General features: G+C 37.3%; 1 protein-coding gene across 20 annotated transcripts in view; it reads left to right on the forward strand.

Annotated features, from left to right (window-relative positions):
• Positions 1–25,687, forward strand: part of DLG2 (discs large MAGUK scaffold protein 2) — a 2,190,999-nt gene that overhangs the window by 1,362,981 nt on the left and 802,331 nt on the right. For 3 of the 20 annotated variants that reach the window (XM_012505540.2, XM_003254613.2, XM_030828805.1), the window contains exon 1: positions 4,986–5,352. The exons of the other annotated variants lie outside the window; for them this stretch is intronic. In XM_012505540.2, the coding sequence (XP_012360994.2) occupies positions 5,248–5,352 (105 nt within the window). In that variant the 5' untranslated portion in view covers positions 4,986–5,247. Of the gene's footprint in view, positions 1–4,985; positions 5,353–25,687 lie in introns of those variants that run through there. 20 annotated transcript variants of the gene reach the window in all.

The following is a 25,687-nucleotide window of genomic DNA, read 5'->3' on the forward strand; positions in this document are numbered from 1 at the left end:
ATTAGCTTTTCTTGTAATATCTTCATCTGGTTTGGGGTTAGGGTAGTGCTGGCCTCAAAAAAAATGATCTGGAAAGTATGTGTTCCTCTTGAATTCTCTGAAAAATTTTGTGTAGAATCGTTATTATTTCTTTCTTTAAAATATTTAGAGGAATTTATCAGTGAAGCCATCTGGGCCTGGAGTTCTCTTAGTGGGATGATTTTAATTACAAATATCTTTAATAGTTTATGATGTGACTATGTAAAGTACTTATTTCTTCTTGATTAGTTTGCATCTTTCAAGGAATTTGTCCATTTCATCTAAGGTATTAATTTTTTTGGGGAAAAAGTTGTTTGTAAGATTTTCTCAGCCAGGTACAGTGGCTCATGTTTTATAATCCTAGCACTTTGAGAAACTGAGGCTGGAGGATTGCTTGAAGCCAGGAGTTTAGGACCAGCCTGGGCAACAAAGTGAGACCCTGTCTTAGAAAAAAAAAAAAAAAAACTTAGCCAGATGTGTGGTCCCAGCTACTCAGGAGGCTGAGGCCAGAGGACTGCCTGAAGCCAGGATTTTGAGTCTTCAGTGAGCCATGATCATAACATTGCACTGTCTCTAAGAATAAATAAATAAATACATACATAAAGATTTCCTTATTAGCTCTTCATGTTTGTAGGATTGTAGGATTGGCAGGGATGTCATCTTCCTCCATCTCGATTTTGATAATTTGTTTCTCCTAATTAGTCTTGCTAGAGTGTTATCAATTTTTTTGATATTCTCAAAGAACCAGCTTTTCTTTTCATTGGTTTTCCTCTATCTTCTGTGCTGTTATTTTTTATTTCCTTTCGTCTGCATAGTTTGGGTTTAATTTGCTATATTTTTTTCTTGTGAAAGATGGAAGCTGAGGTCAGTAATTTGACACTACCTTCTTTTCAAATATAAGCACACAGTGAATATGTATGTTTCCTTAATTACTGCTTTAAGGGAATCCAACAAATTCAATATATTGTAGTTTATGTTCATTCAGTTCAAAATATAGTCTCATTTTAAATTTTTTTTCTTTAACCAATGAGCTATTTGGAATTGTGTCATTTATTTTCTTAATATTTTGAGAGTTTCCAGAGATTGTTCTGTTATTGATTTTCAACTTAATCCTATTATAGCCAGAGATTATATTTCCTGTGACGTGAATCTTTTTAAATTTATGAAAATTTGATTTCAAGTTAAAAATATGTTCTATCTTGGCAAATACTATTTGAGCACTTAAAAATGTGGATATTTTGCTGTCGTGGAGTAAAATATCCTATAAAGGTTTATTAGCTCAAACTGGTGCCTAGTTTTATATAAGTCTTCTCTATCTTTACAGATTTTCTATTTGTTCTATTAATTATTTAAAGGTGTTGATATCTCCAATTATAATTGTGGATTTATCTATTTCTACTTGCTGCCTTGATCTTCCCAGCAAACCAATTCTGTCTTCTCAGCTCAACAAGTCCACTGGCCACAACTGGATTCTTCCTCTCTGGAATATGGCCTGGAAGTTAAAGGCTATAAGAATTGGAAATCACAGGGCCCACCTTGTTTGTTTCTTTTCTCTCTGAGTTCATTGTTTTTTGTTGTCTCATGTGCATTCTTGAAACCCATTCTTTCCTACATTGTGTCCTTTTTTTTGGTTATTTTAGGTGGAAATGCAAACCCAGGCCCTGTTACTCTATTTTTACTGGAAGTGCAATTGTCATGAAGTTAAATTTAAACCATTCACCAGCAGAAAGCACTCAACGTATGGCATTCCCACCATACAAAAGTACCGTTAGGTATTCTGAGGTCTGCAGCCTAAGTTAGAGCATCGTGACATATTTAGATGTGATAGACATGTAGCCTACTGACTGAGTGTTTAACGGAAATAAATGGTAGCAATTATTTATCAAGCATCGTGCTAACAGGAAGAAAATACATATGCTCCACTTGTGGGCAAAGACAGTTGCACACTGAGTGATAGTGGAAAAGAAACGGAGGATTGACATAATATTACATTTATCTTTGTGTTCTCTATTTCTAGCACAGCTCTTGGCACATAGTAGAGCTCAATAAATGTTTATTAAACTGAGTCAAATTGAACTAAGTCAAATATTTGATAAGGTAAATATTTGATTTATAGTGGACCCCACTTGAACTTAGAAAGTAAGAAGTTTAGAACCTATGAAAGTGGGCAGGAATACAAAACACGTAATATTGGCTTAATGAAAAACAGTAAGTAATATAACCTAAATGATTGAGCCACCTAGGGCCTCCAAACATCTATCAATGTACCTATTTCAAACAGTGAGGAATAAACACATAGAACTTATCACCTCATGAGGTTTAAGAAGATTTTCACTGAATTTATGAACATGAATTATCTGTGAGTTGGTTAAAGGTAATATTGGTTAGCATCAAGAATAGGAAGCTATTAGTTTTCAATCAAGAATAAGCTCAAATTCGGTCTAAATCTGAATTTTAAGCTGGGTAATCATTGATTTCCAATTTTTTTCTCAGTGTCACATTTCTTCCAAAACAATAATCAATGGAGCCTTTCCCACCCTGTGCCTTTGCTGTACCTTTCCTTTCTCAGAATCCCCCCTGTATCTGTATAACTAAATACTACCCTAACAACAGACTCTAGCAAAGTGCTAAATCTTCCATGAGGCTGCCCTAATTTCCACCATGGATATAATCTCTTCTTTTTCATTGCTTTCTAAATAGTTTATGCTACCTCTTTTATGGCACTTACACGTTTTTAAACTTGCCTTTTTGTTATTGTGCTCATTTACCATCCCTTCTGTTAGACTCTCCTTAAAGGTAGAGGCAACATCTGATGTATCCATTTGTCCAAAGTACTACCAAAAATCATAGCACGGCTGGGTGTGGTGCTCACGCCTGTAATCCCAGCACTTTGGGAGGCCAAGGCAGGCGTATCACGAGGTCAGGAGATCAAGACCATCCTGGCTAATATGATGAAACACCGTCTCTACTAAAAATACAAAAAAAATTAGCCGGGTGTGGTGGCGGGCGCCTTAGTCCCAGCTACTCAGGAGGCTAAGGCAGGAGAGTGGTGTGAACCCGAAAGGTGGAGCTTGCAGTGAGCCGAGATCGCACCACTGCACTCCAGCCTGGGCGACAGAGCGAGACTCCATCTCAAGAAAGAAAAAAAAAAAATTATAGCACATGGGAGATGCTTGATATGTTTGTTGGATCAATGAACAAATGAATGAATGCAAGATTCAAAGGGCAGTTTTTAAAACAGTGTTTCCACACACAAAGACTATGAATTCTTTACCTTTTTTTCCCCAAAAACTAAAGGGAAGAGGATTTTTAGGACATGCTCTTTAAAGGAAAGAATAAAGGAACCTGATAAACAGGAGGTGGGAAAAGCCTCAGAAGACCCATCAAGTGGGGTCTGGAATAATGATAAACATTTGCTTAAGAATTTCAGAGAGGATCGACTGGGATTTTGAAAGGTAACTTAAAAGACAACTTTTTATTTTCCTGTTGTCTCCTGAGAAATTCAGAACATTTACTAGTGAAGGAATATTTTCTGAAGATTGTGGGCTGGCTGGTCGACAATGCATGGAGAAGAAGCATGTGGCTGGGGCAGATGGGAGACTATAAGGGCAGGAATGAAGGCAGAGGAGGGACTGTGGGTGTGAGCTGAACAGAAGAACACCATGAATGAGAAAAAGAGAAGGTTGGTTGAATTGATACTGAAAAACAAACTAATGGCAATAGTCTTGTGGTGTGTACTCATGAAGTACTAAGGAAAAACAATTTCCCTACAAATTGGGTAAAATTTACAAATTAGGTAAAGATTTTGAAAGATCACTTCCACTTTTCATTCCTTCAGTCCAAAATTGAAAAGTAATGAAGGTAAGAGGAAAACTTCCCTGGTGTCAGCCTTTGAGACTTTAACACTAAGGGCATTAGTATGAACCAATCTACCATCATCAGGGTACAAATGCAGGAAAACTAGGTAACCCAAATAATGCTGCTGTTCCAAAAATAATATAGGGAAAATATTTGGTGTATGTTATCAAACTGTTTCCTACAATTTGTACCTTGTTTGGTCTTCCTTGGATTTTCTAGGTCAATTAAATGCATAATTTATTATGCTGTGAATTTCTCTCCTTTTGCTTCATACCTCTTGACATGCTTGAGTAAATATCACCATTGTTGACTGTGCAACCAGTCCTTAGCGTATGGATTCCTTTGGAATGTCCAAGTGTTCTGAGCATCACCTTCCAAGATGCACCTCCCAGCTCAGCAATCCTACAGAGACATTAGGGACTGGTGGAGCCTCACCTCCCTGTGTGGGTACTGTCCTTGGTGAAGGGAATTGAGAATATGTCCCTAAATTCTGTTCATATTTTATTTCATGCTTATACGAGTCTTTTTTGTTGTCAAAGTGCACACGCATATTTCTTTGGAATTAACACATTCCAGCCTACTCTCATTTCCCGAGAACATTTAAAGACACGATTCTCCTTGTATTATCTATGTAAATTTTATCTAGAATAAGGAATAAAAGTGACTTTTCTTCAATACATAGGCAACATAAAGTTCTTCTAATTACTCTTACATTTTAAGATGCCTTCTGGCTTGTCTTTAGAGATAATCCCAGACAAACAACTTATAGTGCCATTAAGACAGTAATACTCTGTAGGTGAAGAATATGTCACATCTAGCTCTTACCTAAACTGAGAGGAGAGCTGGACATATTAAAGGACACTGTGAGTATGCATGTATATAATTGTATTTCTCACACAGCAGACAAGTGCTGACATCTGTATATGTACATATATGTGTGTATATAACCTACTCCCTTCAATGTTACTACTTTTCACAAGCTACTTAAATTCCGCCACCATGACCTGCCACCCTCTGGTAGGAATATTTTTTCACATCTCTCTTCTTCCTACTTCTTTCCCCCCACACACTTATGGTATGTGCCGTTTCACCAGACCCGTGTGAAGACAGGAGAACACTGATGGGATTGCTTTTCACAAGTGTAGGAATGAAAATTCTTCCCGATGAAAACATCTGTCTCTGTTCAAGTCATGCCCAGTTATCCCCCAAAAGAAATGTTCTGATTAACTTTTTTTTTAAGTCTTAAGATAGCAGTTTGTGTAGCAGATCTAATTAAGAAGTTTATGTAACAGATCTGCAGGGTTTTTTTTTTTTTTTCTTCTTCTTCAACTGGGTTCTATGAGCTCAGTTTGAGTGTTACCAGCTTTCGCTATGCAACGGCCAAGTGCTTCTCGGGCTGAGAATTATCAGCTTTTGTGGGATACTATTGCTTCTTTAAAACAATGTGAACAAGCTATGCAACATGCATTTATTCCGGTAAGGAAAATTTTCTTTTATTTTCCTACAGATTCTTTTATTTATTTTTCCTTTTTCTCCTGTTATATCTATAGAGAAATGTATAAATTCTGTGCATTTGACAGTCATGGTTATTTTCTCTGTAGTTCTAGTTCAGGCTAAATATATGATTTTTCTCTGAATGAATTCCTAGTTCTTAATATGTCCAAGCATTAATCGGTAAGAAAGAATAAACAGTGGTCCAACCAAACTCATCCCACTGAAGAGAGTAGTTTCTAACAGTGGCATGTACTAAAGAAAGGAAACAATATTGATATTCCATATATTAATGTTTGAAATAAACTGCAATGTTTATTTCCTCATTGGTTCCCCCAGAGCTACTTGAATATCTTTTGCAGTTAGGTTTGATATATAGATCAAGAAACCAAAATTGCTATTCTTTACTCCAAGTAAAACCCACCAAAAAAGTTATCTTGAAAAGTATAATTGTTTCTTTAGTAAAGTAGTGATGCAATATCTAGATTTTGTAAACATTTCTGACAGAAGTCGTGTATAGCTATATAAAGTGAATTAGTGAATCAGTGTCATTGTGTTTTATTTTGGAGAAATAATGTTTGTGCTTATAATTTATTTAACCAGAAGAATCAGGCTGGCAACATTTGATAGGCTGAGATAAGGTAAATAGGACTACCAAGAAGTATGTTAAAATATTTGATTATTTTCATTAGATCTACTTTGAAAAAATTGAGATCACCAATTAGCTATGAGAGAAGATTCTTAAAAAATAACCTCTGCTAAAATTTATTTGGTACCCTCTCAAGAAAAACATTATTTGTGACATAGAAACTCAAGAGATATGCTTCTTTCAATAGCTGGAATAAATCTTCCTTGAAGTTCACGTTATTTTCAAGTGACTCAAGTTAGATACCATCATATTTTTCCCTGTAACTTGGAAATCACTTAAATGTCACAAACACTGGGCTATATTTTAAGCTCTTGTAATTGAACCACTATATTTTTGTCGGATCACAGTAAGTTGATCTTGACTATTAAAGCCATAAAGCTTATATAATTTTTGTAAGAAGTCTAAAAAACTAATGGTGGGAAGTTCTCTAAATCATTTTGTTATAAGGATCCTACTTTGAACTAGAATCTAGAAAGTATAGTTTGCTTCTCCTATCTTTATGAGACTTCTCTTCCTTTTTTTTTTTTTTTTTCTGTTGTTATTATCAAAGTGTGATATTCCTTGTGAAGCTCAAGTATTTCCTCTTGCACGGATCCATCCCTTGCCAGGCAGGGTTATCTTCCCCCTTCTTGATTTCTTGTATTCACCTCTGATTTATCACCTAACATTTTATTCTTAAGTGTTTTCCTCTCAGTCTCTCTAATTATATTGTTACTTTTGGGGTAAATGTGAATAGGAAAGTAAGTTGGAGAAAGGAACTAACATTTACTTGTTTGTGTTCTTGTTGTCTTGTCTTGAACTCCTTAAATATAGAAGTGCATCTATTCCCAGTGTCTAGCACAGCGCCTGGCACATAAAGAGTGCTTGGTGAGCCTGTGAGGAATGACTAAATCAACTAACAAGAGTCTCCAGTTTCCAATTAATGCTTGACAGTTTTCATTATTAGCTTTGTCTTTACTGATCTCATAAAATTATTTCTATTAAAGTCCATCTGGAGAAAACTCAGAAACCTTGACTATACCATTGTGGTGGTGTGGTGGTAGGGGCAGGGATGTGTTAATACATGGAATAGACCCCTGTGGGTCCAATTAACCTTGGATTCAATTCCCTTAATTCGTGGGCTGCTCTGTCTTTGATTCCAGTGTATGTTTCCAGTTTTCCCTAATTCACGCATACATAAAATCATGCCCAAATTATCATTCAGGTTTGCTTTATTTTTGACTGCTCTAAATCTTTTCAGAACATATTGGGAATTTGCCAATATATCTCAAGCATCTTCCAAGTCTTTATTAAATATATGACACAATTTCATGAGAGTTTCTTTTAGAAAATATAGCCATTATTAAAATATTATCAGTTAAGAATAACTCTTTATAAACTGACCCTAAATTTATTTTTTTTGTCAGCAGAAAAGGTACTCTATTTATTCCCTGCTTTATGCACTTTTTAACCCAATGATATATATTTCATGTACACACGTATTTATACTTGTATGGAATTTGTACTAATGATACACTTCATTGTTTACAGTATCCTAATAAATCCTAAAGTATACATATCCTATCATGCTGAGTCTATTATATTAAATCGATGACAAATATATGGCTCAAATAATTGCCTCCTTTAAAATAAACCTTGTTCTCTTTTAAATCAAATGCTTGAAAATGAACAACGTATATAAAGTATAGTCACATATTGATGTCGCTGATCTTAGGAGAATTGACCTGAAAAGGTCGTAAGCAAGTAAATGCTCTTCTGTGCATCTACCGTGAGTGTGGATTCCTAACACATCATTAGAATGCGGAGCCACCTAGATGGTCTGGATCATCTCACTCACACACCATAAGCTATGAATCACAACTGGTGTTTCAGTCAGTGTAGTTCTGTGAACTAACAATAAACCTGACATAAAATCTCAAGTCATGATATAATCTGCCCCCAGGGAACATCCCATATAAAATTCATATTGGTGAAAGGAACCTCAAAGCTGCTGATACCTGGATAGTGCTGCTCAAAACAGTCTTCAGAGAAGAAGGAAACCAAACTACGAAGTCCTTCAAAGTTTCAGGATTTGATTTCACATATTAGATCCTGCCCTAGAGTTATAAAATGTAAATAAAATCTGGAGTCTCAAGCAAGTTCATCTGCTGGATCCAAGAGCCACAAGTGCAAAACAGCAACACAGAACTTTTCTTATCTTTTAGCCTAAGTGTCTGGTGAATGTAAGCTCCTAAATATTTATTAAATGCATGATTTATAGAAAGTTCTCATGAAGTATTTTAAATTGGTTCCATCATTGGGGGCATAAGGGCATTCTTCTAGGCAGTCAATATTTTTGGATATTAGGCAAATCAGAGGCTTTGCAATTTTATTCAAATGAGTAGATATGCTTATAAAAACAGTCTCAATTAGTAGTTCTTTTCGTAGAGACTGGCCTGTGTTTTTATTCATTTGTGAGCTCAATCAGCTCACTCACATTTTCTGGAGCCCCTACTATGTGTCAGACACTATTCTAGACAGGACAAGTGCCCAAAAGTAAACTTAAAACTTCTTTGTGACATCATCACTTTGTAAGAGAGATAGTGTTACCAAATGGTGCCCTAGTATCTCTTGCTGCAATGTACAAATTTGGTTTTCCTTGTACTGCTAACAATCATATCCGGATTTCATAAAAACATTCACACGGGGATCAGTGGGTCCTAAGTACAGTTCTTATGCTCATCTTGCTGGTAGACTTGGGGCTTCTGTCAGTCAAAAAGAAGTTGCAATACTATTCATTCATTCATTCATTCATTCATCTCAGAAAAACTTCTTCTGACCCTAATGTGAAAGTTATGCAGCTTATTAAGCATTGGGAGAGATATAAACATGTATAAATCAGGAGAACCCCTAATTGGAATTCTGCCCCCAAGAATTTTCAGATTGATTTGCAAATCACTGTAATACCATATGCAAAATGTAGAGTATACTAAGAGTCTATGAATTACCACAAGAATTCAGAGAAGGGGCAAGCTTCATGGAAGGCTATCTCAGCTAGGTTTGAAAGTTAAACAGAATTTTGACACTCAGTAATGATGGAAGAAGAGGACATTCCAAGTGGAGGATACAGAAAAGGCACTTGTTAATTGTGTAAACACAGTCCATTTTTCCATGTGTTCATCTATTCAACGAATGCTTATTAAATACCTTTTATGTGTCAGAAATTGCGATATGCCTAGAACGTCTAATAATAAATAGGACACAGTCAAACCTTGCCCTGGAGGCATTTACCTTCTAGTGGTGGGGACAGACATAAAATAAACAGTTACACATATATCTCTATTACACACCTGAATACTATCCTATGCAAGTTGTTTACAGTGTTTCTCACAATTGCAATTCAATATTACATGTATACATACACAGATACACATCAATTACCAGAAAGTGTAGCAACAGTAGATACTTTTTCAGTCACTACAAAACAAAAGAAATAAAACATCCTCCCAAATATGCTTTAGTTTTAAAATATAATTCATTTATCCAGCAAACAATTAACACATCCTGCTTGCCACACCCTGGGCTAGGTACTGGCAGTTCAAAAAGTAATAGTTAATATTTACTGAGCACGAATTTTATGCCATGCACTGTTCCAAGCATGTTACAGGTATTATCTCAATTCTGTCAACAACTTCTGATGTAGGTACTATCATCTCCATTTTACAAAGTGTAAAAAAGAGATGGGCCGGGTGCGGTGGCTCTCGCCTGTAATCCCAGCACTTTGGAAGCCGAGGCGGGCGGATCATGAGGTCAGGAGATCGAGACCATCCTGGCTAATGCAGTGAAACCCCATCTCTACTAAAAATACAAAAAATTAGCCGGGCATGGTGGCACGCGCCTGTAGTCCCAGCTACTCGGGAGGCTGAGGGAGGAGAATGGCGTGAACCCAGGAGGTGGAGCTTGCAGTGAGCCGAGATTGCGCCACTGCACTCCAGCCTGGGTGACAGAGCAAGACTCCATCTCAAAAAAAAAAAAAAAAAAAGAGAGATGAAGTACCTTTCCCACAGTCACATAGTTAATAAATGGAATGATTGGTCCTTGAACTCAGTGATCCAACCTCAGAGAGCATTTTCTTAACCACCTCACTAGAGTAAGAAAACATTAAAACCAAGAAAACTGTATTGCAGTGTGATTAGGAGCAGCAATTAAAAGATGTACAAGCCATGGTAAATGCAGCAAGGAAAGAGTGATCCGTCTGCTTGGGATGGAAAGGAAAGATAACCAAGGAAGGCTAGAAAAAGGAGAAAAGTCTTGAGACAGTTTTAAAACAGGGGTTTACAAGATGAGGGAGGTGAGAGGTTAAAAACAACTGGAACAAAGGCACTAAGGCAAGAAAGAGCAGTATGAAATGAGAGTATGTTACTTTCTCCAACTTGTGATCTAACATTTTGAGCATTACAGAAGCAAGGTCAGAACAACCAGGATGAGAGTTGGGTCATATTTAAGGTCAGGAATTATACAGGTAAATCATAAAAACAACACTAAATAATTCAAGCCCACAGACAAAGGCACTGGAGCCTCAGAAGAGAACCTCAAGTTAAGAAAGAGATGATTTTCAGAAACCTGGCTTAATTATCCCTGCTACGTGTGGCCTGACCTACAGGTTGACAATGGTGCCTAGAGCTGAGTATATATCCAAGGAGAAGCAGAGAACGTTTGTGCAGAGATGTAAAAGAATGAAACAAATGTAGAAAAAGAAAAGGAGATGAGAAAATATGTGGTCTCAAAGAAAGATGCAGAGAAATGAGGCTGAAAAGAACTAAGAGAGGCTGGACTGTGACTTTCTGGGTCCCCCAAAACTCCCAGTTCTTAGTTCCAGTTTATCAGGCAGCCTGCCCTGCTGTGCTTCTTGTCATTTTAGCCTGGCAACAAGTTCCAAATTTTGCTTAAGCCAGTGCAAGTGGGTTTCTATACCCACAGCCACAGAACTTTAAGATAGGGGCCAGTTAGTGACTAGTGGTACAGGAATAGGATACAATGCTAAAGAAGATGAAGGACAGAGTTGAAGAGAAGATAAACAGATCAGCTGAGGACACTGGTCTTCAAAGTGAGGTTGTATCCTTTAGGACTTAACTCCTATCCCCTTCCACAAGCCTTCCCTTATGTCTAGTAACCGGAAGACATGACTTTTCCCTCCTTACTTCAACCCTGATTAACACCCCCCTGAGGAAAAAGAAGAGTAGGGAAATATCTTACCAACTACTTTAATCTATACTTTTGTATGCAGTCATCACAATACCAACATGAAATGGACCATTGTTATTATCTACATTCTAGAGGATCAGTGGGGTTAAGTACCTTGTTTAAAATCATGTGGCCAGTAAGACCAGGAGAGAACTTAGGTCTTCTAACCATAATCCCACCTGCCTTTCTTCATGCCTGTCATGGGACTTTGTCCCTATTTCTCTCCTGCATTTTTTTTTCTGCTTTGGATTATAAGCATTTGGGAGGTTTCTTTTATCTCCACATGACACTATGAATTCCTTGCAGGGCAAGACTATGCACTTCTCCTCTTCCTACTTTCTGCAGTGCCAAGTATGGTGTCTTAAATATTATGTTTGCTAAGTAAATCTGCATAGATGGAATGATGAATACTTAAGAAGGGAGAATTTAGGCAACAATGAAATGATAATGAGGAAATGATCCTTCTTGCCTCAAATAAATTCTTAAACTATGTCTCCTGAGCTCCAGCATCACATCCACCGATTCTGCCTCTCTGGTCCCTGGATATATAGTTTGAACCATCGTATGCTGAGGTCAGCTCTAAATAGGATTTGTTCAGTGATGACTTTCAGTCCCAGTTCAAGGTGTTCCAAGTGTGTTTTGTCCTTTCTGCATTCTAAATAGTACTTAACTCATCATCCTCAATCATGTCGAATTCATTTCCCTGTTTCCTTCCTCTTAACCTCGCTTTGTATTTCTGTTTATTGGGGTATTAGTAATACCCCAAATTTTAGTCCATTTCCTTTTGAAGAATATGAACAAGGCTATTAATGGAATTTCTATTAGTATAGGAAAAAAGATGACACTTAATCTATGGAGATGTTCAATTTAAGGCAGAGCGGGGAACTACACCAGAAGCGACCTGGATAATTACAACAGCTTGGGACTGCAAGAACATTTGCAGATTGCTGGTAAAGTGGAATGAAATTGTCACTTTGGGTTTTTAATAACAAAGCAAGAGCCTGCTATCTTTATATCTTCCTCACTTGTGAAGTTTGCATTTTCTTTGACTACCGGTCTTGTGATGCCTGTACATACACATCTGGAGGCCACGAAAAACTAACACCAGGTGCAGGGTGCCTTCTTTGTATTCCAGTATTGCTCATTATAAAATGTTTTGATGACTCATTAAAATGGAGTATTAGCATTGATATATGTTATTGTACAATAGAGTAAAGCTTACATTCTGCCACTTCCACTTTCCATACCCATCGCGGAAATTGCAAAAATAGAACTCCAAACTTATTTGTTACAGAACAGAAAAATAGACAGCTGTTCAGAGTTAATAATGACAGTCCTCTTCCATGTAGCAAACCAAAATTTAAAAATATGCACACTAACACCTGAAAAGCTTTAATGTGCTAATACTAGATATGCTATTTTTGAAGCTTCATTTAGATATTTTTATTTAGCAAGAAGATGCTTAGGAGCAATGGGATTTCTCATTTTCATCATGTAGAGTTGAAAAAATTATACCAATGTTTTTACTCTTGCTGCTGCTGCTGCTAAGACTACCTCTACTACTACTACTACCTATCTTCCTTATATTTATTTATCTTGCTACAATTTTCAAAGTAGTATAAACTGGATTACTTCTCGTTACAACTTTCACAATTAGGCAAGACAAGTTTTATCATCTTCATAGTAGTTATATGAAAATTAAAGCTTAGAAAGTTGAAATGGCCAGGATCAGAAATGGTTAAACAGTAAGACATAATGTAGTAGGACTAAAATCTGAGTTCGATTTTTATTCTGATTCAGAATTTCAGCTACGTGAAGGATCCTTCTTCCACCATTTGCTACCATGGGTAAATGAGTCAAATTCTCTGAGCCTAAGTTTCATCCAATGTAAAATTAGATGTTATATATAACTTTTTAGCATTGTTCAAAGTCTAACAAAATCATGTGAATTAAACTCTTAACACAGTGCCTGACCCAAAAGTGTGCCCGGTAAAGGTTGTTATTACTGTTGCTGCAAATTTTTAAATGTTATTCCAAATATACACATTTACAAACTGCATAATGTCCTCATATATGACTACATTTGCTTCTTGAAGAACCACATGATATTGATGAAATAATAATTTTTAACATCTATACATGAATAGAAAGTTTCAGAGAGATTAAATTAATTAGCTAAGACCATTGTAGAAGTGAGGAGAAAGATCTTAAATCCCAGACAGATGATCCAAGTTCTCAACTCTTTTATTACTACTTTTATGATATTCAAAATTAGACTAGTATTAAAATCAGGAATCGTATGAGTCTCATTATAGTTGTATATAACCTTAGAAATAATTCAGAGAGTTAAGTGACTTGACTAAGTTCTACAGGGCCACAGCCAGTCCTAGAAGCCTTGTCTGCTAAATCCAAGTGCAGGACTAGAAGGTGCTCATCCTATGACATAAAAGCATAAGATACAAATGTTCTTATCCAGTAACAGTGGGTGCGGAGCAGTCATGAAATGATTGCAAATATATTCGTAAGAAAGTTATCATCTCATTTCTAGTTGGTTAGGAAGAACCTTTATAAAACAAATGAAGGTTCCAGAGTACCTGAGATTACAATTCCAATGGAAAAAGGAGTCTGAGAGCACAGAAGAGAGAGTCCCAGCCTGGGAATCATCATTTCACTGTCCAACTTGTGACACAGTCCCCACATACCAGAAAACAACCTACTCCCTGTCCTCCTTCTCTTTCATTCTTTTCTCTTGTTATTTCCCCATCTCTCCTCTAGCCCACAGCAACGGATAATATTCCTCCTTCTTTATGTTAAACACACAGTTGTAGCATTATGCCAGGCCTACTAGGAGGTAAATTGAACAAGCAGTATCTTTGCTTTATAGAATAATTTAAAGTAAGAAAGCCACCAGAAAACTGAGAAAGCAAGAGTAACATAGACACTACCACTGTGGGAAGCTAGAACAGCTGTGGGGCTAGGAACTGGATGGCATTTTGGATCCAGAGATTTGTAGGCTCTTGGCTTGTAGAACAAAGACTTCATTGCCTAGTTGATGACAATATACAAACACATCTGCAGAATATATTCTTTGGCATCAGCAAATGCCAGCAGTACTTAGTGAACCTCTATGTTTCTAGTCCCCATTCACGTCTCCTTTTTATCTGTTATTTTTCTCCACGTTTTTCCTCATTGGAAATGATTCCAAATTGAACGTTAATTTTGAAGAAAAATGGGTTGAGGGGAGATTCTTAGACTTACAGATGTTATCAGAATTTAAAATAAGGGAAAATGAAACTAAAATATCCTGTGCCCTGTTCGTCTTGTAATGAGCGCCCAAGTGCCATTGTTTAGAAACAAGTCTTGGAACATCCTCCAGGCCCACCATAAACATAAGAACATTATAGATTACTAATGGATAACAGTAAACTAAAACTCATACTTCATCTTTGCCTCTCTCCCTAACCTTTCTTCTCACACAAAAGAATCATTCTAGATATAAAATATTTTAAGACTTTCTGTATAGCTTCACCTGTTATGTTTCAAATCTTAGTGTATGATCTAGTGTCAACTTATGGTGAGTAGGGGAAAAATGAAGGCAGAGGGATTTTTTTTCCGGAGTTATACCTTATATAAAAGGGATAAAGGCAATAATGGAAGAAAGAGCTTGGTAATAATTCTCAGCTTCACTTCAAATCTTTTTTACTCTTTATATAGAAGAGAACTCCTTGCTGCTGATTACATGGTTCTTAGGCCAGAAAATTAACCTGTTTACAAGAAAAACAAAATATGAACTATGAACATAGAGCAAGAGGACCATATACAGATTTTTGAGGTGCCTTGTCTAAGGCACACAGGACATAATCCTTCAGCCAAGTCAACCAATTTATATAATTGTTCCTTATCAAATTTAACTTTTGTCTTTTATTTCTGCATGCTTTTCTTAATGTCCTGTCTCCTAGCTTTCTATGTCTGAGTGGTAAAAACAGAGATATTTCCCAGAATGAAAAGTTATACAGCATCCTTGCTTTCTTTACAGTATTTCCTAGCAGGATGAACTTTACAAGGAGTAAAATCAGATCCTTGATGAGAAATGGACTTTCAGAGGCCATTTCACTCTTGATTCCTTAAAAAATAAAAATAAATGGGGAGACTCAGTAAACTGCTGAATTACTGAACTTACTGGGTCTAAAACTAAGATCTCCTGACTCCCTGGTTCTGCCATCTTTATATTAGGAACATAATTCCTTGACTGGAGTGTGGTTATTTCCAGGGAGACAGAGTGCCTGATTTTTTATAGCCATGCAGGAACCACCTGGGTTGTCAGGTTGATTCCATTATAAATGACTCAAAACTTTATGTTTCTATTAAAAATAGGAATACTATGCAGCCATAAAAAAGGAATGAATTAACAGCATTTGCAGTGACCTGGATGAGACTGGAGACTATTATTCTAAGTGAAGCTACTCAGAAACGGAAAACCAAACATTGTATGTTCTCACTGATATGTGGGAGCTAAGCTATGAGGACGCAAAGGCCTAAAAATGATGCAATGGACTTTGGGGATTTGAGAGAAAGAGTGAAAGGGGGTCAGGGGATAGAAGACTACATGTATGGTGCAGTGTATACTGCTCGGGTGATGGGTGCACCAAAATCTCACAAATCGCCACCAAAGAACTTACTCATGTAACCAAATACCCCCTGTACCCCAATAGCTTATATTAAAAAAAAGATGATTATGGAGTAAAGGATGAAAATTGCATTCATTTTTAACATAAGACATGAGGCTACAAATAAATGTCTAGTTTTGGGTAAGGCTTTGGAGATATATTCTCACATTTTATCAGGAAATTTTGAGAAATGCTGTAGATGTCATTTTGCTTTGTCGTGATTTTTGAGTTCTTAGTTTTTTCTCCAAATCCCATGCTTCCTCCCACCTAACTTCTCCTGAAATGTACAGTGGAATAATAAGTTAGAGCAAGTAACACTGCCAGCAGCTACCATCCTTGCTCCACGCAGGGTAGTGGTGAGACAAGAATATGGATTTGGAGTCAAGAGGAGTGAGCCTTGGCTCCACCTGGTTGTTAGTCTGGGGATCTTGGGTAAGTTGTGTTACAGGTCGATGCCTCACTTTCCTTATCTATAAGATAGTCGTAATTGGAATATGTACTTCATGGGGTTGCAATGAGGAATAGGGAAGAATAAGCACAAAGTACCAGTGTATAATTAGCATAGAGGAGTCTTTCTATTTATAATATTCCATAATTTTCATGCTCTGCTGTGAATAGCATGGTCTGGAGTGCATGACAGGCTCCAGATGCTCACACAGGGACACCATCAGGCAGTGTGGTACAAGAGCTCATCACCAGAGGGCAGCATGCAGTTACCCCTTTCTACCCATTTTATCTAATTCTGTTGCCTCAAGAGTTTCTCATGAATTGTAACTCCTATTGCTCTGACTCTAGTCCAGTAGGTCTAAAAATCAATTAACAATTACTGTTTGAGTGTTTGAATGTGTGTTTTATATGCCCAGCACTGTTAGGAGTGTAGGTGGAGTGGCTGATGAAGAAATAGAGAGGAGGACCCTGACTTCAAAATGATTACAATTTCTGCAGGGAGACATGAATATCACACATGAACCAATTAGCTATCAACATGTATAAAAATATAAAGAAATATTCATTAAGAATGTCAGGGTTTTGTGCTTTCACATAACTTATTTCCTTTAATATTTAAAATTCAGTGTGGTCTGAAGTAATACAAATAATGAGTGCTTTAAAATGTGGGGAATAGGATGTATAGATTGAGTCCTGGAGTGATGATGGGGAAAGTGTCATGGAGCATCTGGAACTTTAGATTGTCCTTGCAGGATGGAAAGAATTTGGTTAGAGAGATAAGATTGAGGACTGCAACTGATTTAGGATGTAGGAAAAGGAAGAAATGAAAACAAAGACATTGCGGTAGGCATGAGCAAGGTATGTGCTTGGAGTAGTAAGGCTCCTTGCCTGGTGGGAGGAAAAGAGAGAAGAAGGATGGAAACTAAATAGCAATAATTTAGTGATCCCCCATTGTGTATAAAACCATTATCCATGTACTACAGAAGAACTAAGCCCTAACTTAACCTAAAGAACCAGGTTATTGACAGCTTGCTCCGAATTCTGGCACCTAAATCTGGATAATACAACTGTACTGCTAAGATTATAGCTCTTTAGTAGCTTAGCAACAAGGAACAGATGGTATCCACATAGATCTTTCCAGGAATAGCACCACATGGAGTGAATCAGTGAATTAAGTAGGTATGGTTATTATGGCATGGGGCACATTGACTAAACCACATTTGAGATTTGAGCTAATGACTCCATTTTTTGTGGGATCTTCAGAAATCATTTGCATAAATAAAGCAGTTAGATTTGTAAAAGCTCGGTGTGAATCAGTGGGGTTTGAGGCATTATGGCCTAATGGTGAAAAGCAAAGGGCTTAGAGTCAGAACACCTGGGTTTGAATCTCAGTTTTGCCTCCTTTTAGCCGTCTGACATTTTGAGAAATTCACAGAATCATTCTATGCCTCTGTTTACTTACCTATAGACAAAGGAAAATTCCATCAATCCTTCTGGGGTTCTGTAAGGAGTAAACAATAAAACACAAGTAAAAAGCTTACCATATTTGCTTGGCACACAGTAGGTAGTTGGTTAATCAATGTTACTTCCCTTTCCTCTCACTATGGAAATTAAATGATTGAATGTGTGTGATATACTTTGTATAACATGACATTGGTGGTCGATATAATTGCCAATTTGAGTTTCAGTGTTGATCTGTAGATGTAGTTTTAGTGAGTAATTTATTTTAGCCTTTTATACTAAGTGTAAGTACGTATATGGCAAGCATGCAGGATGGAGATCTGAAGAATCTTCATACTAACAGTTCAAGCAATCCCCATTTCTTCAAATAAGATTGATTCTAGAAATACTTATAAAGTGAAGAAAACTCTCTTTGGCATGGGGCACATTGACTAAACCACATTTGAGATTTGAGCTAATGACTCAATTTCTTTGTGGGATCTACTGGTCTCTATTTTCTGTGCTTCATTCTCCAGGCTGCCCCATCATTTCTGCACTAGGAAAAAAGGGAAGACCAACTCAGCCTATCTGAGGTCTTTAGGATATTCATAGGATATTAATTTATTTTCTGCAAAATATTTTACTACTTTGTATTTTAAAGGTGGATCAAACAGAGATAACTCTCTAGTCCAAGGGGATAAAAAATACTAATGGTGAGTTTTCAAGGATAACTAAGACAAATTGTGTTGACTAGAACAGACTTTACTTATCAAATCTTAATAGGGTGCAGAAGCAAATGTATTGCAGTGGTTAGGATTCATCCACTTTGGAGCCAGGCTACCATTGTCTGACTCATGGTCCTGCTATTACCAGCTGAATGACCTTGGGGAAGTTACTTAACGTTATTAGTTTTCTTATCTGAAAGTGAAGGTAATATTATTTTTTATTATTAAGAGTTCAGGCAAGCAAAGTCAAATTGATTTCAAGCCAAAACATGAAACTTCCATCCTGTTACCTTGTTTTCTGAGCTAGGCTGATGTTAAGCTAGGTAGGTAACCAGCCAGGCATTTTATTAAATGCTAGGGAAAGGGACCACAATCTTAGCTTCCTCCAAAGTTGCTTCCTTTAGACATCCTACCACAGTCTGCAGGATGAACTAACCAAGCCCTCAGGCACTCACATAGTTTATTCAGCACTGTTCTTGCCTCAATAAGTCCAGTTGTCTTATGTCTCTGTAGAGCAGGGGCAAAGCAGGTGACAAGCCAAAGCCACTAGATGATATTAGTAGTGATGACTTAGAGCTGGGCTGGATTGAACTGCACCCACCTAGTTATCTTGTAGAGAAGGAACTTAAAAGGAGAAGAAAATCTAGGAAAGCAAAAAATAATCTCGGTAATAAGTATAATAACCTAAGAAACTTTTTTTTTTTTTTGAGACACAGTCTCCCCAGGCTGGAGTACAGTGGCACAATCTCAGCTCACTGCCACGTCCACCTCTGGGGGTTCCAGCCATTCTCCTGCCTCAGCCTCCCAAGTAGCTGGGTTACAGGCACCCGCCCCCATGCCCGGCTAATTTTTGTATCTTTAGTAGAGACAGGGTTTCACCATGTTGGCCAGGCTGGTCTCAAACTCCTGACTCCAAGTGATCTGCCCATCTTGGCATCCCAAAGTGCTAGGATTACAGGCATGATCCACCGTTCCTGGCCTACACATGCATTCTTTAGTCAGCTAAATTCTTAAGAAATAGGTTAACTGGAAAATTGCACTGTCCCATTTTTAAGTGGGGGTTTGGAAGACATTAAGGGACCCAGAAACCTCTGATAATTGGGGAATTGAATCTAAGTCAGAACAGTGATAAATTTCTCTTCAGACTGTCAAAGAGAAAGTAACAACTATCTAGGCAGAAAATAATTGCATTTTCAGTCTGGTCGCCTAGAAAAACTCAGGCAAAAAAATCAGATGTTGGAGTTACCATTATGGACTCCAGGGTTAGAAAGATATGGGTTTAAAAACTGCTTGTGGCACTTCTTAGATTTGTGACCTTATGCAAGTGACTTGGTCAATTGGGATCTTCTTCCTTTCTTCTCTCCTTTCTTTCTTTCATTCCTTCCTTCTTGCTTTTTAACGGGAACAATAATGTTTTCCTTAGAACATTGTAAAAATTAAATGCATTCATATATCAAAGTACTTATAGCATTCCTGAAACATAATAATCACCTTATATATGCTTAATACCTTATTATTGTTATTCTTGTTATCCTCAGTTTTGATACTACGTAATTGTGAGATCTGGGTTATGTCATATTCTTTGTATTCATTTTCATATTTATAGGATGTAAGAGTGTAATTAAATGTTCCTTAAGATCTCAGCTTTAAAAGTTCTATGATTCTAGAATATATTTGTTCTTCTTATTTTATTCCTCTCTTACACAACCATCAATGTGTCTTTAGTCAGTCAATTACCAATTTATTTGGGGCTTACTCAAAGAATGCCTGAATCAGTCAGCCTGGGTATGCTGGGGCCATCAGCCTTTTCCTAGGCATGCCTCCTACAGGCCTCTTCTCATGACACACTGGGCCTCAGCAACTACACCAGAGGAAGGTGGGGAAGGTTCTTGGGCCAGCCAAGATCAAGGCACGTTAAATAAATTTAGATTTGAACTGGCTTGTAACTTGTGGATCAACAGTAAAAATTAGGATCTGGCCAGGTGCGGTGGCTCACATGTGTAATCCCAGCATCTGGGGAGGCTGAGGCAAGTGGATCACTTGAGTCTAGGAGTTCAAGACCAGCCTGGGCAATATAGCAAAACCCCGTCTCTATAAAAAATACAAAAATTAGCCAGGCATGGTGGTACACGCCTGTAGTCCCAGCTACTTGGGAGGCTGAGATGGGAGGATGGCTTGAGCTTGGGAGGCAGAGGTTGTAGTAAGCCAAGATGGAACTACTGCACTCCAGCCTGCATGACAAGGTAAGATCCTATCTCAAAAAAAAAAAAAAAAGAAAAAATAGAATCCAGAGATAACTGGTGAAATCTGTTTTCATTCTAAGGGGCAGTAGAATATGGCTCTGGAGCCAGGTTGCTTGGGTTTGAAGATTTACCAGCTATTTGTCAGCTTTGTGACTTTGAGAAAGTTATTTAACCTCTGTTTCCTCAGATCTACTTTGAGAATAACAGTGTTTGTCTCATAGAATTGTGTGAGGATTAAATAAGTTAATTTACATAAAGTATTTGCTATATAAGTACATACTCTTATTATTATCTGTCCCAGTATTAATATATCAGGGGATTTAGGTGTGGCAGGGTCATAATACTACAAACCTTCAGGTAGTGATAATTGTAGGTTCCAAGTAAATACTCCAAATAGGGTAGGGTCCTACCAGCACCTAGAGATGTGGAACTCCAGCCTAAAAGATTGTGGAAAAGAAGGAGAGGAAAGACAGGGTTTCAGTTCCAGTGGAGAACTAAAATGTGATTCAGTTAATGAAGGCGGAAGTCACTCCCCCAACCATGCCACATTTTTTTTTTTCCAGAGTAAGCCAACATAATAGAGGGTTACAGGGAAAAATCTAATACACAATACAGTTATCCTGGGTTCAACACTCAGCATATCTAATCCAGTACTTAATGTTAAATGTCTTACTTCAAAGTTGATGGGGTGTGTGGGTAGTAACCCTAATATTCTACTTCCCTAGCCAGGATTAGCATATGGTCTGACTGGGGCTCATCCTGATGGAAGTCTTCTGTGTGAATTGTGAAGCAAAAAGTTTGCTAGCATGCTATCTTGTAGCTGCCAGTCTAAAACAGCTAATATTTACCTTGAAGTTCTCGGATCTCCAACTCTCATAATGAAATCACACACATACACACGCACACACATACACCCACATACAGGACTCATTTTCAGACTTTCAGTGGCTTCCATTTTGTTTCAAAATGTCCTGCCATACCATACATAAAAGTCATTTATAGGGCTTGTGTCCCTCTAAATAGACAGAAATCTTGCCCACTCGGTAATCCTGTCCTGTAAGGCTGATAAGATGAGCCAAAGGTATCCAAAAACAGCTCACATGTTATTCTTGCAATATTTTACCATCTATTTAAATTGGCATAATGACAATCACCTGCCTTCCATTTGCATGTCCCAGTCCGCATAGTTCCTAGTACCATGAGTGTTACTGTTAATTTCTTGCTGATCTAGTTCTCTCCTTTTCTACCTTGCTTCTTAAAAGTCTAGGTATTAGATTAAGTCTTTTGACCTTCCCACTGATTAGCCTACACTTCTCGGAGCCAAGCTTCATGAGAGTGTTTCCTGGCTGACTAGCTACTGTATATTTCCTGCCAATACCTTGCTTGAGGAGGCTTCTTCACCATAGTTGGCTTCATGACCACCTGTCCACATATGTCAGAGGCATTTCCCATATCTGACACTTAACACGTATCAAAAGGTAACCACATTAGTCAGAATCAATGAACTCCTGTGTAAAGTCGCATTCATTTTGGCAGATTCTTTTTTATTTAGAGTCTCTTGGAAGCAAGCAAAAAAAAGCATATCTATTACTAGTATAAACAAAATTGTTCACGTAATATGAGAACATTTGTATGTCATATGAAGCCCAAGGATAGGAAGGTGGCTGACATTTATTAATAACTTGATCTAATCATTTAAATTATATCAGTATTCCTTCTGCTTGCTTCTTGCTTCTTGCTTCTCTATAATTATCTGTACTAGTCCCTTATGCTGAAAACTGGCTTTCTGTGCATGAAAGAGAATGTCTTATAAAAGACAAACAACACAAAAAAAAGGCTTCATAGTTTGGTTTACTTAAGAAAGAGGTTTTTTTCTTCATCCCTTATAGTTTCAAAAATCTTGCCTAGATGTATATAAAGACAAGTCTTGAATTTTCTGATTAAAAAAAGATTTTGTTCTAGATTTTTCGTAAATCACTTTCCAGTTAATGGAAAAAAGCATATTAAAGAAGGACACTAGAATCTGCTGAGTCACCAGTTTGATTTAGGCATCCAATTAAAGAGGATATCCAAAAGGAAGAAAGAGAGTGTATGGCCGGACGTGGTGGCTCACACCTGTACTCCCAGCACTTTGGGGGCCAACGCGGGTGGATCACGTGAGGTCAGGAGTTTGAGACCAGCCTGGCCAACATGGCAAAACTGCATCTCTACTAAAAATACAAAAATCAGCCGGGCCTGGTGGCAGGTGCCTGTAATCCCAGCTACTTGGGAGGCTGAGGCAGAAGAATCACTTGAACCTGGAAGGTGAAGATTGCAGTGAGCTGAGATTGCACTACTGCACTCCAGCCTGGGTGACAGAGTGAGACCCCATCTCAAAAATAATAATAATAATAAAATAAAGAGGGTGTATATGGCAGGGCAGTGTGAAGTGTGGAGAAAATACTTGGTGGGAACTATCAAAGCAACTGGATAGTTGGTTTTTAAGACTCAGAAACAAACTAGATCAAACTAGTCATAGCCTCTCTTGACTGTAAAAGTGAACAAAGAATCAGGAGCCAGATGAGCTAAAGGAAGATTTGGAATTACCAGCTGGTGAGAAGAGCACACTCATGGGCCATGCTTGGAATTCATCTACGTTCTGTGTAGTCTGGGGTGGGCTGCGAAGGTCCTGGAGCAGGGCAGTGGGAGAGTCTTCAGAGAGCCTGGTGTAGCAGCACAGTGGGGCTGTGTGTCATTCAGAAGAGCCTACCATGGCATCTCTTTGGCAGTCACACCAGGGTGGTACCAATGTCAGATGTATGTGATGTATGTTTATTTTTTACACAATCTTATTTGTTAATGCATTTTTAATGACTTTTAGAGAGGTAGGTATTAACTGTGGCTTCTGGATCCTTTTGGCACCAAGAAGGAATAATAAACTTTCCATATAACATAGATTCCACATAACATAGATCTTATCCTTTAAGTTCTTGTTCTCTACTTCAAGTTGAGTCCATTCCCAGACTCCACATCCTAGAGTTATGAAATTATTAATTATTATTTTATAAAAACTGAATTTAGTTAAGTAATAGTAACCAAACAAAGAAAGAAAGTGACACTGGATATTGGAAAAGTAATCACAGTCTTGTTGATATCATGAGACTTTGGGGTTCCAGTTCTTTAGAAGTGCTTTACAAAGCTCGTAGAGATATATTACTTTCCTTTATACCTACTTCTATACTTTTATCACTACCTTTAGTCAATAAATTCTAAGTATCTCTCAGTATTCTTTGAGCTCCTTCTCTATACCCAGGTGCTGTGGAGAATTCTAGAAAAGTATACAATACTTGTCGATTTTTAGATATATAGTCTTCTTGGAAAGACCAAATTTACATTAAAAAATGAAAAATAGCAAAATAAACATACAAACGTTTTAAATGGCATTACATAGGAAATGGGCTTGTGTATAAAATTTATTCCCATAACACATTATTATAATCTATAAGAAAAAAAAGCAAAGATGGGATGAAAGCCCCAAATCAAATTAATACCTATTTATTAATCAAAGCTGTACTAGAAAATATGGGGAAATACAAGAATCACATGTTATATTCAGAGAGTTTTCAGTCTAGTCTTGGATATGAGACATACTTTTGTGAGTCATGGAAACCAAACAGAAAGCATAGGAGAGATGTCATCAAAACTAAAAACCTTTTTAAAAATACATACTAAGGCTTCACCAGACTGTGTTCAACATCTAACCTGCAATATCCTTAGGCATCTTTTGCCTTCAGGGTGGTCTTTGCTTTGTCTAGTTCTTGTATGGTACTCTAGTATAGGGCTCACATATCACTGCAAGACTCTTGTGATAGAACCACCTAGATCCTGGGATTATGAAGCAGCTTAATTGGGAAAAATGAATTTTGAGGTCAGAAAAAAACAATATTCAAATGTCAAATCTCATTTTCACCGAGCCTCATTTTCCTCATATGTAACATAGAAATAGTGATAATAATGTCTTATCAATATGGTTTTGTGGAGACTAAATGAGGATATATATGTTTATGTATATATTTAATAAATGGTAATACATACTTAATAATCAGTAATTATTGTTATTATTGCCTTTGACGTGAGCTGTTTTAGAACCACAATCTAAACAGGCCTCTTATTAGTGCAATTGTAACCACTGACATAGCATTGAGATCTCTGCAGTGTAAACAGTTTACAAGCCATCCAACAATATATCTTTACAGTAGTCTATCTTAAGAGACACTTACTACTAATAATATTTAACATTAATTCTGAAATGTGCTCTTTACAAAGCACATTCAACTATATCACCTCATTTGATCTTCAACCTTTTTGGAAAGTTGTTACTACTATTCCCAATCTACAGGGAAGGAAAATTAATCAGACAGGGTTAGTGGACTTGCCCTAAGATCACACCACTAGGAAGTCACTAAGCCCCCAAATCATACAGTCAGAAAGTTCCTAAACCAACCTTGAGCCCAAGTCTTCTGACTGCAAACCTCATACCTTTTTCTCTTCTCTACATGCCTCTCATTATTTTTTTCATGAGATCCAGTAAAAACTGTCTTTCTCCAGAGTCTTTATTTACCCACAAGATACGTCCCATTGAGAATCATGAAAATATTATGACTAACTAGCTGATCCATTATATAGATATGTATGCCAAGGTTATGTTTTCCATGCCCAGTGTTTTCGGTAAAGACATGAAATTTTGTTTTGTAAAACCTGCTGGATTGCTATTTGTTTTATCATTTGATTAGGATTCCACAGAACAGATTGACATTAAAAAGCTGTTAACTTCGTTAACTCCAGAGGGCACAGCTAATGAAATATCCCAAAATTTGAGCACTTTCCAAAACCACCATGTCGTATAGAAGAGCTTTCTATTGATCAGGATGAAAGTATGTCCTTTAT

Source organism: Nomascus leucogenys, chromosome 15, assembly GCF_006542625.1.
Source record: "Nomascus leucogenys isolate Asia chromosome 15, Asia_NLE_v1, whole genome shotgun sequence".
In the NCBI taxonomy this organism is placed as follows: domain Eukaryota; kingdom Metazoa; phylum Chordata; class Mammalia; order Primates; family Hylobatidae; genus Nomascus; species Nomascus leucogenys.